At 49.4% G+C, this 15,568-nt stretch overlaps 2 protein-coding genes across 2 annotated transcripts; both read right to left on the reverse strand.

The window, feature by feature from the left end:
* Positions 1-2,746: 2,746 nt before the first annotated feature.
* On the reverse strand, positions 2,747-4,441 carry LOC119397621 (kelch-like protein 10). The gene has a single exon (XM_037665047.1). The coding sequence runs from the start codon at positions 4,439-4,441 to the stop codon at positions 2,747-2,749; it is 1,695 nt and encodes a 564-aa protein (XP_037520975.1).
* A 3,593-nt stretch (positions 4,442-8,034) lies between these two features.
* Positions 8,035-9,009, reverse strand: LOC119398065 (cyclin-dependent kinase 1). The gene has a single exon (XM_037665318.2). It carries the CDS (start codon positions 8,953-8,955, stop codon positions 8,035-8,037), a length of 921 nt encoding a protein of 306 aa, XP_037521246.1. The 5' UTR covers positions 8,956-9,009.
* Between the last annotated feature and the right edge of the window lie 6,559 nt (positions 9,010-15,568).

Raw genomic sequence — 15,568 nt, forward strand, 5'->3', positions numbered from 1 at the left:
GGGCGCACACCAAGTTTTCGTTAGTGTGTGAGGTTTGTATTTAGAAAAGAGAGAGAGAGAATAAGGTTGAAAGAAAGGCAGGGAGGTTAACCAGGGCTGAGCCTGGTAGGCTACACTGTATTTAGTGTTTGTGTTATCATTGCGTTGTGTTTGTGCGTTGCTTTCCGTTAGCGCCAAGTGAACGAGTAGCGCCGACGTTGACGTTACAACTCATGTGAACGGGAGCGAAGCGAGAATGACGGAAGCCGACCGAGCGCACGCGCTTGTATACACATGAAATGGGGGAGGGAGAGGAGAGAGTCGGTTACAGGCTGTATTTGGCTGCGGCGCGGCTGCATCACGTGGGAGAAGAGGCTGCGCTGCGGCTGCAGCGCGGGGGAGGAGAGGAGAGAAGGAGACCGAACACCTGCGTAAAGGAGGAGAGTGGGAGAGAGAGTAGGCGCGTGCGCAGTGGAGCGCGGACGCCACCACCACCGCCGGACACAGCCCCGAGCAAAAGCTGCTTCGCATCTAAAAGAAATCATTCTGGGGTTTTAACGGGATGAAACAAAATAATATTATGAGGTACGCCGTAGTAGGGGGGCTCAGGATTCATTTTTGACCATGTGGGGTTCTTTAACGTGCACATAAATAAAAGTGCACGGGCGTTTTTTGCTTCGTCACCATGGGTCAAAATGTCGCCTCTGTGGCCGCAAATCGAATCCGCATCCTCGAGGTTAACTTTTCGTGAAATTTTCGCTTAGCAGCTAAGGCATTGCGCTGCTGAATTAGAGAACGGCCGGTTTGATTTCCGCCAACCGCGGCTGCATTTCGATACGAGCTAAATGCAAAAAAAACAAAAGCACCGACATATTTAGACTTACGCGCACGTTGCGTGCACCTAAGTTGCGTGCCTCATAATGATATCGTGGCTTTGACACGTAAATTCTTTTAATTCATTTTTTTTACACAGAAGCGTTATATGTCGAGGCGAAACGGATGTCCGTTGGCAGGTTGTCCCTAGCACAGGTATGCGCCACTGAGACAGGACGAGCCCTACTACCCGCCACTGCTCCACTAAAAATGAAGCAGTGTCCCCGGTCAAACAGAAGATAGGTAAACCCCACGACTCACCACTGGTCCACCAAAAATGTCGAGAAATGACAGACCGCGGCTGTTCGAGAGGCTCATCAAGATCCGTTCACGAAACACCGAGTACATGCGGCAAGCCAAACAAGACGATGCATGTCGCGGCAAGAAGACGCACACTGCTCAAATGGAAAGCTTTAAAGGGCCCCTCACCAGCCTCTGAAAATACAAAAAACGAGCGCAATATTCTCTCCTGGCGTTTCTCGTCTTTCTGGCGCACTTCGTGATGCAGAATGATTCCCGTGGCATCTATATAGTACATACTCTCGATTGGTCATATACGCGAAATATCGGATGTGAATTGTCTCCTGCGCGGCTTTGCCATGTAGCCGCCCATCCGTTCTTCCTTGCCTCGCGTGACTATCGTGCGCGATCAGCTGATTTCACTTCATTTTCTGTGTTTGCGACTGCGCAAACGGAGATAACAGCGTGCAGCTGACAAGCGCGAAATCTTGATAGGGTCAACGCTTAATGCTGACATGGTACACGTAGTTTTAAGAAATAAGTGGCGAGGGGGAGCTATGGCCTGTAGGAAGGGTAGCGAAGGCGAGGACGAAACCACTCCCTCGTCTTTGAACGCGGGGTGGTGAGGGGCCCTTTAAAGGAGCAAGCGCTACATTCAGAAGGGACCTTTTGTACCTTTAATGAAAACTCAGCGTCACCTCTGTGCCGTGTGCTACACAGATGGTCATCCACCTTTACAGAGTGGAACGGTTCCGTAATACAGGGGCGTAGCGAAGGGGGGGGGGGGGGGTTGACCCCCCCCCCCCCGAAATTTTTCAGTTCTGCATGTGTATATATACACGCACACATACAAACTCACGCACGAACATACATAAACTATGGTTGAACCCCTCCCCCCACCCCCGAAAAAAATTTCTGGCTACGCCCCTGCCGTGATAAACTCAGCGATAAACACCATCAGGGCCGCCCCTTTCAGCATCGCTGGTCAGCCATCTCGAGCAGAGTGTAATGGCGGTGATTTTTTTAATTTGAACTAGTCGCCCTATTGTCAGTCTCGTAGCCCGTGTGTTCGCGTATCTCAGATGCAAGATCACATACTTCTTTATTTTAATATTGGGTATACAACGACCGGTCCCACACGCACAGGCCTATATAGTGTCGACATCGGCCTTCGCGCATAGGAATTGTTGCGTCCTGCGGCAAGGTCGAAGTATTGGCACCATTGCCGAGCGCAAGGCATTCCTTGCATTGGAATCTACAGGTATTCACATCAAGTGAGTATGACTGAATCAAACTTTCAGACTATGGCTTGTGCCTTTAGAATGTGAGGCTTATCAATGTGTGCTTCAACAGGAATTTTTTGTCTCGATAGTATGGCTCCGGCTTTGAAGATGAGCAAACATAATCAAACAAAACATTCCAGCAATGCGCCGCCGCGGTGGTACAGTGGTTACGGTGCTCGGCTGCTGACCCAAACAGCCGACCCCCTACAATTATCCAAGCACACGAAATAAACACCAAAGGAAACAGGGTAGTAAAATTTCAGTCCCTGTCTTCTGATATTTCACAACAAAAATAAAATGCCTCGTATTTACTCAAAAAGCAACAAACAACATATCTAAACTTGTGTTTTCAGTTCCCTAGCCTTACACCCTTACAGCACAGCGCAGGCAAAGTTGTAATCAATTGCCTTGGGTCTGTTGATGTAGTCCATAGCGTTAGGCAGATTCTTGATCACGCAGGCTGTGTAGAACCAGCGCGGCGGCGCGTAGCCCGGAATTGCGTGCCACTTCCGGTCATCACCCGAGAAGTACTCGAGGCAGCGCTTGTAGTCCTTCTGGTTGGCCTCGCCTATGGCGTAAATCTTGTCGTCCAAAACCACAGCCACAACCTTGTCAGTGAAGGTCTTGGTCTTGGAGCCCTTGGCCCACTTACCACTCTTTGGATCATAGACCTCGCACAAGCTGGACTTTCTCGAGAGCCCGCCAATGACGTAGATTTTGTTCCTGTACGAAACGAGGCCGTGAAAGAGACGCTCACTCTTCATGGGCGCAATTATCGTCCACTTATCAGTCTTGGGGTCGTACGCTTCGGCCGAGTGAAGCAGCTTATCCGTAGACATGCCGCCAACGATGTAGACGCGGCCGGCGCAAGAGGCTGCGCTGGCGCCGAGCCGAGGTTGGTTCATGCGGCCCACGGTGCGCCAAGTGTCCGTGGCGGTGTCGTACTTCTCGGCGGTGTCCAGCGTGACGACACCGTTGGGCGAACCACCAATGCAGTACACGCAGTCACTGAGAACGGCTACCCCGAAGAAAGCCCGCAGTTGATTCATCGGCTTTATGGCCGACCACTCCACGGCGGCCGCGTCGAAACAGTAACAGAACGGGCACAGCTTCAAGATGTCGGCGCCCAGGACGTATATTTTGTGACCCACCGAGACGCACTGCAGGCCGAAGATCAGGTCCTGTCTGAAGTCCGTCTTCACGGTGTTCCACTCGTTGGTCTTGTAGTCGTACACCTCCCAGGTGTTGCTCTTGTAACCGCGGTGGATGCCACCGTACACGAACATAATCTCGGAAGGCACCCGCTGCACAAACATGCTGCGAGTGGGATTTAGGAGGCACGCGTCGCGTCCGGACTGCTGAATTTTGTAGCAACGCTTGACGATCGCCTTGCAAGGCGTGTTCTTGGAGACGAAAGCGTTGCGCATCACCACCTTTTTCAGATAGCTGTCCTTCATAAGGCAGAAACGAATGTGCGGCAGCAGCTTGTCCAGACAAACACTGCGTTCACTGGGATCGGCCTTGATCCAAGACACAACCGCTTCCCACACGGTCTCCTCGCGGCGTACCTTGAGTTCGTCCGACGCCAGCAGGTCGACCAAGTTCTGCAGGCTCAGGCCGTGAAAGTGGCAATTTTCCGAGTACACCCGCTCGAAGTTGTCGAGCAGGAAGCGAAGCACTTGCTTGCGCAGCGATTCGAGGTGAAAGAAGCGCGCCATCTCCAGGACCCTGACGCAGTTGCTCAGTTCCACGTTCCGCGACATGAACGCGCAGCACTCGTCCAGCAGACCATCGACGAGTAGCTGATCCGCCGCGACGCTCAGGTGTTCGACGTTGTCGGCCGTGATGGCCACGTCTCCCGTGCTGGCGTACGCAACGATAGCAAGTAGTTCTTCCGTGGTCACTCCGGGGATGAGGAAGTCGCCTTGGCTCGCCTTGGATAGCGGCCCGTTGAAGAGCGAATTGAAGTACGCGCTGCAGGCACTGAGCTCGTCCTTGAAGACCGCGATGCTTCCGCCATCGGAGGTTCGAAGGGTGGCCAGCGAGGTGAAGGCAACATCGTTCATGACTCGAGGAATCGCATTCGCTATAGCACCTGTCTTCAAGGAGTCGCCGGTGTAGGTGTCTCCTGCACCGGGGCTCTGCTTACCGGCAGATCGCGTAAAACAGCGGCAAAGTCAATGTAATGGACAAGACCTCGGTCGATCAACGCGGTCGGTACAACGTTTGCGACGCGAGAATTTAAGTCTTTTTTCAGCGTCGAGCACAACAATTTAGACGTGTTTTTTGAAGTCTCGAGGTGACCGCCTCATGCGGGAGCCGCGGTTGGGCTCAGGGCTATCGGCGCGCGAATGGTTGCTTGCTTGCTCGTCAAAGGCCGTTACCCATTACGGGTGATTGGCCAAGAAGCCGCGGCGGTAAAAGAAAAGAAAGCACGTAAATTCCGGCAATGCTTAAGTTTTACCCCGACAGTGGGTGTGATGCCACAGGCACAGGCTGCACAGCTAATAGGTGAAAAAGAACAGTTGAACTACAAACTGGCAGCCTCACTTTTTGAACTGCAAACTCAGATAACTCACTCGTCTTTGAAGGTAAGAGATCAAAATTCGCTAAGTAGCGCACCGATTATGCGAGATATTGGCGTTAAAGAGCATTGACGTTATGGTCGAAAAAGGCTAGTTATAGGCTAGCGGACTCATGAGTCGACTCACTCAGACTCACTAAACTCAGATCGAGCCGTGAGTCTGAGTCCGGGTAAAGTATATTTTGGTGAGTCTGAGTCCGAGTCAGTCCGGTTGAGAAAAATTATAGTGAGTCTGAGTCCGAGTGAGTCCGGATGAGGAAAAGTTTGGTGAGTTTGAGTCCGAGTGAGCCCTAAGGGCAAGATATGTTTCGTGAGTGTGTCTGAGTGAGCTCCACATTTTTTGCCGACCTATGGGCACAGCTAATAGGTGAAAAAGAACAGTTGAACTACAAACTGGCAGCCTCACTTTTTATTTATTTGTCTTTTGTTGTGTGACCTGATCATCGTTTGCAGTAGTGAGAGTTCTCTTCACGCGAGCGAGCCACGATTTGAGGCCGCAACAACAAATTCAGCAATGTATACTCTTCGTAATGAAGGATTTTACACCCTAGAGCTAAATCATGCAACTTGTGGGGTGCTATCACTCCCTGTAAAGTAGTTTCCGCCGCATCGCACGCGCGTTCAGCGGATTAGTCGGTTAGCGTGGTTGGTTTCGCTGTCGAGAGAGAGTTGGCGCGGTGGGTGCGTGGTGGCGCAGTGGCGCCGCTTGGCGGGAAGCAAGGTTATCCGGGTGCTTGTGAAAGAATACCTTGTATCTCTGGAGTTTAACAGCGTCCGCGGACGGACGTCTCGAGCGCGAGTTTGTGGTAGCGATTCCGCGGCTCGGTCCCACGGACTCGTGTGGTGAGTCGAACGTCGGTGACGCCGCATACGCGGTACTTTGCATGCGTTGTGTTGTTCTGTGAGTGTTATGTTGTCCATGTGTTGTATTGGCATTATGTATCTGGTTATTTAGCGTGTTACTAGCTATGTATTAGATTCGGCTGGCGAGCTCACCGTTGTAAAAGGGCTCATTTCGAGACCCCACAAACTAACGTATGGTTTAATACGCGACCAATGCGATAATTAAGAACCTGAAAGGACAGATCACTTTACATCGTGGAACTACAGAAACAAATACGTATATTAGTTTTAAAAATTACCCGTGCGTATAGAACTATACATGAGTGAAATTAAGATGCGTTACGCCAGTGGTAAATGATTGTAACATATAGTTCGTGCCGCATTACCAAAGATATTACAAAAGTTTTCTAGCGCTTCAGATACGGAGAGTAAGCACAGTTCTCGTGTTTGCCATCTTCCTAGTCTTTCGCGGAAAATTTTTTTTTCGCGCCAATACGTAATATCATGGATTACCACTAAGCCCAATCTTGCGCTTTGCCAAGTGTGGCCGTTCACAGCCGTTGAAATAGAAACTCAAACTTTATTTTGACTTAGATAAGACGTAAGTTTGCTTAAATAAACAAAGAAGCATAAGACAGAAACTCCATAGCGAAAGCACAAAAATGCAGTTCGCGGGAGAACATCTATGCCGCACCAGCGCCTCTGGCCGCACATCATGTCACGTATTACACGAAAGGAATTGGCGTTCCTTTCTCGAAAAGGATGGCGAAGCTACGAATCCATGTACTCGTTTCCGAAATTTGTTGCGGTTGTACGATTGTTCTGGGCATAGCTACTGCTTTCGCAGACAGCGCGATGTCCGTAATCACAAAGCCGCGCAAATGTGCACGACTTGAAGCGTCTTTCGACATTGCCCCCCCCCCCTCTTTCCCCAAAATAAGGAAAGAAATCGTCGGTGGCAAATACTAAAGCTGGTCGCGGAGACGTGGGCTCCAGTGTTTCAGTAAAAAAAGAAACACAAGATATCAGTTGTAGTGATACCGTACATGGGTATCCAATAGGCCGAAATGAAAGCACACGGGCGAACAAGGTGATGCGAGTCACGCAACACCCTGCAATTGTCGCCCCGATTAGGAACAGCTGCACACAGCTCTTCCGTAGTACAGCTCACAGCGCTGTAAATCGTTTATCCTTTATAGCGGAGCTGTAAATGGTCCACCTCCTTAGTTTTGTGGTGTCCGTCCGCATACAAAAGAAACACGTGACACTCTACGATTGATGACGTCATATATCTCTTAAATTTGTGACGTCATCATTACATATTTGTGGTGTCTTGCGGTGACGTCACTACTATACGCTACGTCGTGTGCTGACGTCATCAATTGACATCGTCGGTCGGTCAAAGGAGGGCCGATCTCGGAGGCACTGCAACACCGCGAGAGGTGCAGAAAGCTTTACTGGAGCGGTACGCCTTTCGTAGGCGTTTCGCCACATATCAGTCGAGTCTAGGCACCGCCTTGGTGAGTAGCGCGTGGCAAATGTGGGCTGACCGCGCATTGTGACAATGCCCGATGAGCAGCGCCCTTACACAGAATCACCCTGTTGTGTGGTGAGTGTCGTTTGGTGTCATAAATCATGCAAGTGCGATGATGTGTAGGCCCAGCTGCCCGATTTCTAAATGAACGGCTTTGGCAAGTATTCTCCCGAAAAAGTTGTTGAGGTACCTTGGTGCACTTGTTGTGGGCCAGGCATTCTACGAGCAAATTTTGTTCTCGGACGTTCTTGCCTGCGCTGAATACCAAAGGCCGGGAACACCGGACCTAGAAATGGGCATGAACCGATATTAAAGAAATAAGTGTTAAAGAAAAGTAAAACTGCACGTGCTCGTGAATAATTCTTTTTGTGTATATATGTGTGCTTTGTTGAGACTCTTCTAATTTTCGAAGACTCTCAACAGTTCGCCCAACAAATAGTTCGTTTACCTGTTTAACTGATTCAAGTTTTACCTGTTTAACTGATGCGTTCCTCACATTCCCATCCACGTGACATTATTGTTCAGGGCAGCCCTAATTAAGCATCCCAGACACAGTTAACGTGAGTTATAACTTTCTTTATTTACAGCAGAAAGCGCGACGCTGCCGTGTCACAAAGCCGTCCTCCTCCTCACATTTCGCCACCCGTGTTCCGCGATGGATGGTCTACGGGTTGCGCGCTATGTGCCAAGGCAAAGTCTCATGCCCCTTTTTTCTCGGCGGTGTCGGCCGCCTGCTTGGGATCGCTCGATCCGGCCAAGTAGGAGTGCGCGGCGGCGTCTTTGGCCGATATCCTCTCGCGAGGGCTGTAGATAAGCATCTTGAGAAGCAGATCGACCGCCTCGCTTTCCGCATCGGGAAGCAGCTCGGCCACGATGTTCTTCCTCCAGTTGGGAAAGGACGGCTTGAAGTTGGGCAGTTGCGTCACTTCGGGCCACGTTTCGACCGTCGGCGTGCCGAGGACGCGGAAGATGCGGAACAGTTGGTCGATCTCCGAGTCCCCGCGGAAGAGAACTTTGCCGCTGAGCAGCTCGAAGAAGATGCAGCCGATACTCCACACGTCGACCGGTGTCGAGTAACGGCTGGCGCCCATGAGAATCTCGGGCGCCCGGTACCACAATGTGACCACCTCGTGGGTGAAGACGCGCACGGGCAGCGTAAACGCGCGGCACAAGCCGAAGTCGGCCACCTTGATGTCACCGTTGTCGTCGATAAGCAGGTTGGCTGGCTTGAGGTCGCGGTGCAGAACTCGCCGCCGGTGGCAGAAGAGGATGGCGTCTACGATCTGACGGAGGTACTTCTTAACGACGGCGCCGTCCACGATCTTGTTCTCGGGCAGCGTATCCAAGTGCTTCCTAAGGTCCATGGTCATATACTCGAAGACCAAGTGTATAGCCTTGGACCCCGTCATGACAACGTCTACGAGACGCACTATGTTCTCGTGCGTTAGCTCCCGGAGAAGGGTCACCTCTCGTATGGTCGTGGCCGGCACGCCTTCCTCTTCGCCCTCGACTCGGATCTTCTTCATCGCGACGATCTTGTTGTTGACCTTGCACTTTGCCTTGTAGACGACACCGTACGTGCCTTCGCCGATCTTCTCCATAATGACGTAGTTGTTCATCCTGTCCGAGCTGGTCTCGGATGCCACGTCAGCAGGGATCGCGACGGTACTCGCAGATTCGCGATCGAGCGAGCTGTAACTGGCACGGTCGAGCGGCCGACGAGAACCGTTTGAACAAGGCGGGTGCGGGTGGGAGCTCACGAAAGCTGACCGCGCGCTCTGCCTGCTCGCGAAGGGGCGCGGTAGCGCCACACTACAGGCAACATAGCCTGCCGGCTCTTCAAAAAAAATGTCGAAGCGACGGAATATCATTTTATTTTTCTTAAATGTTTTTAGTCGGGTTTTCTTCCGCGTGTATGTAGTAAACGCATGCGTGAATTTGATTTTCGTTTCCCATAGGTTGAATTATAGTACGACCTCCAAACAGGTACAGTGTGGAGAAGGTGTACTTAACATAAAGGCGAGAAAGACGACGAAGGCGGATAAGCATGGGTTGAGATCGAGGCACTTATTCCAACTAATTTGTTTTGAACGATCGATTCTTGGCCAATCCGACAGTGGGTGTGAGTCAATAGATCTTAGGATCTATGCATCTTGACGTATGAAGAGGAAGTACGATCGAACAGCACTAAGTAAAAGGAAAGCATACTTGCAAATAATACGAGGCAGCACACGTGGACACTGGCGTAAATCAGGAGAGGGGGGGAGCAAGTCCTGACCTCCCTTGTGTTCAGAATGTCACCCCCGGCCCCCCCCCCCCCCCCCCACCACCACCACTCAGATTTGTTTCAAACATCATATTTGCGCGCTCTCCGTTAAACGAACCCTGAAATCTGAATTAATTTTGTTCACAGTAAGAAAATTTACCAGCACGTGTTACGATTACTTGCAATACATGATCTACAAATTCACAGTTTCCCTAATTACCGCATAACTGATTATGATTATTTAACGGGGTATCGTCCTTGTGTCGCGCAGGAATTCGCAAATGGCCACGCAGACGTTTCTGTAGCTGGAGTCCAAAGAAGCAGCTCCGAAGGAAGGGATATTTTGGGTACTCAGTGTTCCGAAATCATGACAAACAGGAACAGACCAATTTGTTGACCCGTGGCCGCACGAAAGGCATGAAAAGCTTTACTTATTCGCATTTCACCCCCATTTTCTCGTGGAACTCGAAAGTGAGGTAGAATTCGCGGTTTTATTAAACTGTGAATTAAGAAATTGGAACATGTTTATGTGCAGGCTCGTGCAGTCCTAGGGTGAACACGGCTCCTCTTTTGGGAGAAATAAAGTTTTGATCAGCAGCAGCAGCGTGGCGGCGTAGAATCACTGGAAAATTTTCAGAGTGTCGCATCTGTTTTCCGTGCGCCGCCGCCGACGCGATTGGCTTACTCGCATCACGTGACCTCTCGCCGCCATATCCCAAGCGCTTTGGGTGCAGGCGCGTTCAATGCAGAGCGTGGCCGGACATTTAGCAGTACCACGGTCCCCCAGAAATACTTCGTCGCTTTTTTTAACGCTTCATGCAGACAGGGCCGTAAGCAGACATTTTTTTCGGTGGGGGGGGGGGGGGGCACGGGCCCGGTGTGCCACCCCCTGGCTACGCCACTGCATGCAGATGCCAGAAGAGATCTAGCCCACCATCAATCGAACGTTACTGGTGAGCTACTCTGGAAATCTCGTTTGACGTGTGGGAAAAAATTGATGTCAAAGAGCGCCGTTCTACGTGGCTGCATAGTTGGCCTGAACGAATTCGCCCCCCCCCCCCCTCGAATAACACACCTTCCTGCAGTGAACAACACCAACATTGCTGGAAAAGGTCTTATGCGACAGGATACTTCACCTTTTCGGTTCGCTATGGTCAGCGATATTGAAAACTACATACCTTTCTATTTGCTCGGCTGTTTATATCTCGATCTGTTGAATAGATTACGCATGCTATCCGAGTTATAAGCGTGTCACGCACGAGAGCGAAATCGAAGATTTATTAAAATAATAACTGCTTACTGGTACACCTTGAAGGCAATTGTGGCATGATCATTTGTCATTGCGTAAAACAGAAGCGTGGAACTCTGTTGATAAACTTGGCATAAGGCAATGTTATCAAGTGTATTTTTAAATTTGTTGCAAAAAAATTCTGCTAATGCTGCATTGCACCGAGCATACCCTTAAAATACGGTATAGCTGGTGAGAAATGATCACAGCAAAAAAAAAAAAAGAACACAGATCCCACACATTGAGGGAGTCGATTTTATGCGAGTCCTAGGTCTATACACATACCGTGTTGCAGTAGCATGCGCTTTAAGAATTCCGGGATGTGCTATTTCTGATCAAAAGAACATAAATCACCGTGCCGAGGAAGTTTTAATAAGAGTGCATTATGAAAAAAAAAAAAAAAAAGTGCGGCAGTGCAGAAACCGAACCCCAGCTGTTTACGCGCTGGCAACGCCAAAAAAAGAACTGTTTGTCGGAACACAGCAAAATATTTGCAAATTCATTGCAACGTTGGGAATATTAAGGAGACAAGAAATAGGAAATGAAACAATTAAGTAGTGATGTCAATCATTTTTGATGGCCTATTTTCTACGTATCGTAAGATCAGATGCACCTTACCTACCGCACACCGATTCACCCGTGCGTTCGGCTGCTGGCGTTCCGAATCAAGACGTCGCGCACAACTTCCAATTACCGTACACACACAACTTCTATTAGACATATCAACCAGTTGAACAGCAAGCACGGTGCGCAAGCAAGCTATGCGTCAGCGATCAGTCGAAGGACGCAATGTTGAATGTTCTCGATGTTGTTCGATAACGTTCTCGAGTGCAGTGAACCTGAACAGCGACTGCAAAGCTAGTGCAAACAGTCAAGATTCACCAAATGTCGAAGTAAATGGCATCTCGCACAATGTCACTGCGCTAATGCAACCATGTTTACAGATCCGGACCTAGCGAACACGCCCGGGCGTGACACGAAAAGAGACCGATGAAGCCATGAATAGAGTTCGCGAGCACATGGTAACATTCGCCGTACGTTTCGTTACACCGCTAACCGCGCAGTCGATCCATACCTGTCGATGACTCGAAATCACTTCTAATATCCTCTTGAAGAAACACACACACATAATGCCGTTCTGCCGAGCGTAACACGGCACTGAGGCTAAAAGATCGGTCACTTCTCAACACACGCTAGCAACGCGCCGGACGGTCTGGAAGGGACATGGCCGCCGCCACCCAATGTTGCCCGCGTGGAGCCTACCTTTGCGGTACTCTGATTTTCCAGTGATTCTATGGCGGCGCTCCGCAGGGCGCCAGTTCATCCGGTGCGGCCGCGCATCGAAACGAAGCGGCGCGGGTAGGGTGCGCGGGCCAGGCGCGGGCCATGGCCTCCGAGATTAGCCGGCGGCGCGCCGCCGGCTAAAACCAAGGCCAACGCCTTAGTTTATTAAACATGGTTTTATTAACTCTTTTAGGTGCGTCGTATTTTATGGACCCGGCTTGTCCATCTACTGTCTCATGTCGCAACGGTCACGCAGTGATCAATACAGGCCTAAAACAAGGCTAACACTGCTTAAAACCAGTGCAAGAATAAACTAACAATGTCTGAAATAATATAAACTACAGAAATAACCAACAATTACTCGCAATAATTTACCTAAAATCGCGAAAAACGCTGCCGAAACATCCGGCTGATACCCGCGTCGTGAAAGAGAGGGCGCCACCGCCTCGGCAAGCGCGCGATTGCCGATGAAATCGTTGGGTTGCCCGTGCTACGCACTTCAGGTTTCACGATAGTGGAGCTGCATGAAGCTCAGGATTTAGAACTAAACCAAGACACACACGAGAACGACATTAGCGCTACATTAACCGCACACAATTAGCGCTATATATATATATATATATATATATATATATATATATATATATATATATATATATATATATATATATATATATATATATATATAAATAAAAGCATGGCTGTGTAAAGTTTGCTTTGCGCTTCATGAAGAGGATACGAAGTCTTCCGAGCATGCATGTCGAGGCGCCGGATGTGGGCGGAACCTGCGGCTGACTGCTCGTTCGCCCCATGTGTCTCGAATCGTCGTACGCCGCACGTCGGATCGGACGCAAAATCGGACCTTCTTTCTCGCCCTTACGAGAGGATGAGCCTGTACATGTACAAAAGCCTTCCGAATACATGATTAATTACATGCATTGCCAACTATTATATATTTCAATGTTACACCAGCGACTAGCCACGTAGGCTATTGGTCTAAATATTTTGTACGCATTTTTCGTGCTTCTATGAACAAAGCTCATTTTGATATGAACTTTTGGCATTCTTGAAGCAGCGTGGCGGTTTTTCTCCCGATAACAAATCGCCGCAGGCAGTGTGCTTCCCTGCACCATTTGACCGATTCTCTAGCATGCTTCACCGCATTATGCGGCTGTATCGCGGTGCAGCTTATTAAAACAAACACGTCACGGGCTTTGCTTATTTTTTTCCGCAATTCATTATTACTGCTTTTCGCATTCAACTGACTGACTGACAGGCTCTGCCAAAACAGTGCTGTTTCCTCGCCATGAATACTTTCAATCAGACAGTTCGTGATTGTAGCCTAAACCAAAGTTTACTTGCAGGCAGGGTTGCCAATGGTGGCTACTTTTCGCCAAATTGGCGAATTTGAGAGGCCCGTGGCGACCTAAAATTATGAATGGCGACATGGCGAATTTTTGGCGATTTTCAGCTTAGGTCTCCACTGAGTTATGCATCCTAAGCTCAGTGCCTTCCCAACGAATGAGCGGCACTATTCTCTGTATTTTTCTGGATTTTGAGGTGCACATTACGCGCCGTTCTGTATGTCCGTCCTGTAACTACTGTGTATCTCCTCAATTCATCTAGATGCTTCTAACTCAATTCATCTAGATTCATCTAGATGCTTCAGAGCTTCGCTAAAGTTTCGCTTCTGAATGGGCTAGATGACGGGTAGGTCGTGTGTTCCGGCCATTTGTTCCGCCAAAGCTCCAACTATTCTGAATACCTTGGCGACCTATTCACCGCTGCAGTATCCCCTAATCGAGCTCGTATAGCGAAGATGGGCGGATACGCGGGTGTTCGTGCAATAAAAAATTATTTATTCAGGCATTTTCTACTGTTCTCGGACGTGTGCAATGAAAACAATTGCTATATAACATTTTACAATGTCTACCTGTTCAATTACAACGCACTGGATTGATGCGGGTAGATATAAGTTAATATATATGAAAGGGACAGTGGCGTCCGGTATCATATTAGTTCACACTGAAAGGCATAAGACTCACTAATGAACGATACCTGTAAGAATTCTGTCTTACTACTTTCAATTAACCTGTTAATCCTTTTTTTTTTTTCATATGAGGGGATGTAAAGCTGTCTACAAACAACGCCTTCGCGGCTTTCGCCCAAGGTTTACCACACTTATACCTTTGAAACGAGCGGACAGTGATGGAAGGATATCATGAGCGTTTTATCCTTTCATACTTGCGCCTCCGCGCACATCTTGCGGCTGGTCGGAGAACCAGGTGCACCAAGCACTCCCATGGTGAAGGGGCAATGCGCCTGGCATTGAGAAATATCAATATACTTTAAGGGCTTTGAATGGCACTGTATTCTACGGGGCTATACATCAGTGCAAATTCTTATTACTAGCATCTGCCGCACATATCTAGAATGGCGACTTTTTTGGCGAAATTCGTAAAAAAATGGCGACTTTTGGCGACTTTCTGCTCGTCGTTTGGCGACATTTACTCGAAAGTCAGTGGCAACCCTGCTTGCAGGGGCGTCGCGTTCGACACATATCGAACGCGGCGCCCCTGCACGGTGGGCGGCAGTTCGGTTTGCAAGTTTGCTCTACACGAGAACAACTTTCTAACTGTTGCCCCCCCCCCCCCCTCGCGAACCCCCGGCCCCCAAGTACACTCAACATCCGATTTTTCGGACTCCATAGAAACCACAAAATTGCCCGAAATAAAAAAAAAAAATCATCCGCGAATGTTGTTCTTGTGTAGGCCTTGGTGTAGTTCAAAATCCCACGCTAAAGTCTGTCGTTCTTGTGTAGGTCTTGGTTGAGTTCTAAATCCTGCGCTTAATGCAGCTCCGCTACCGTCAAACCCGAGGAAGTGCGCAGCACGGGCAAACCAGCGATTCCCTTGGCAATCGCGCGCTTGCCGACGCGATGGCGCCCTCTCTCGTGTGGTGCCGGTATCAGCCGGATATTTCAGAAGCGTTTTCCCGATCTTAGGTATAGTAGTGCGAGTAATTCTTCGTTATTTTTGTAGTTTGTATTATTTTAGGCCTTGTTAGTTTATTTTGCACTGATTTTGATCATTGTTAACTTTGTTTGAGGCCTGTATTGACCACTGTGTGACCACGAGACAGTGGATACGCACTTTAAAAAAAGTGTGCGCTTTCTTATTCCCCCTTTACGCAAACAAAGGTGGTCGTGGTACGCACTAACCGGCACAGAGTACGACAAGCAACTGCGGCGCAGTCGGCAAATACACGTAGACTGCGTCAGGCATTCTTCCAAACTGCGCGTTTATTAGTACTCGACCCCTTTGGAGACTATGTATGCTTCATTGCGGCGAAGCTGCCTTTTGGAACCCGTTGAAAAAGTCTGTTTTGCCGGTGA

Source organism: Rhipicephalus sanguineus, chromosome 6 (assembly GCF_013339695.2).
Source record: "Rhipicephalus sanguineus isolate Rsan-2018 chromosome 6, BIME_Rsan_1.4, whole genome shotgun sequence".
Lineage (NCBI taxonomy): Eukaryota > Metazoa > Arthropoda > Arachnida > Ixodida > Ixodidae > Rhipicephalus > Rhipicephalus sanguineus.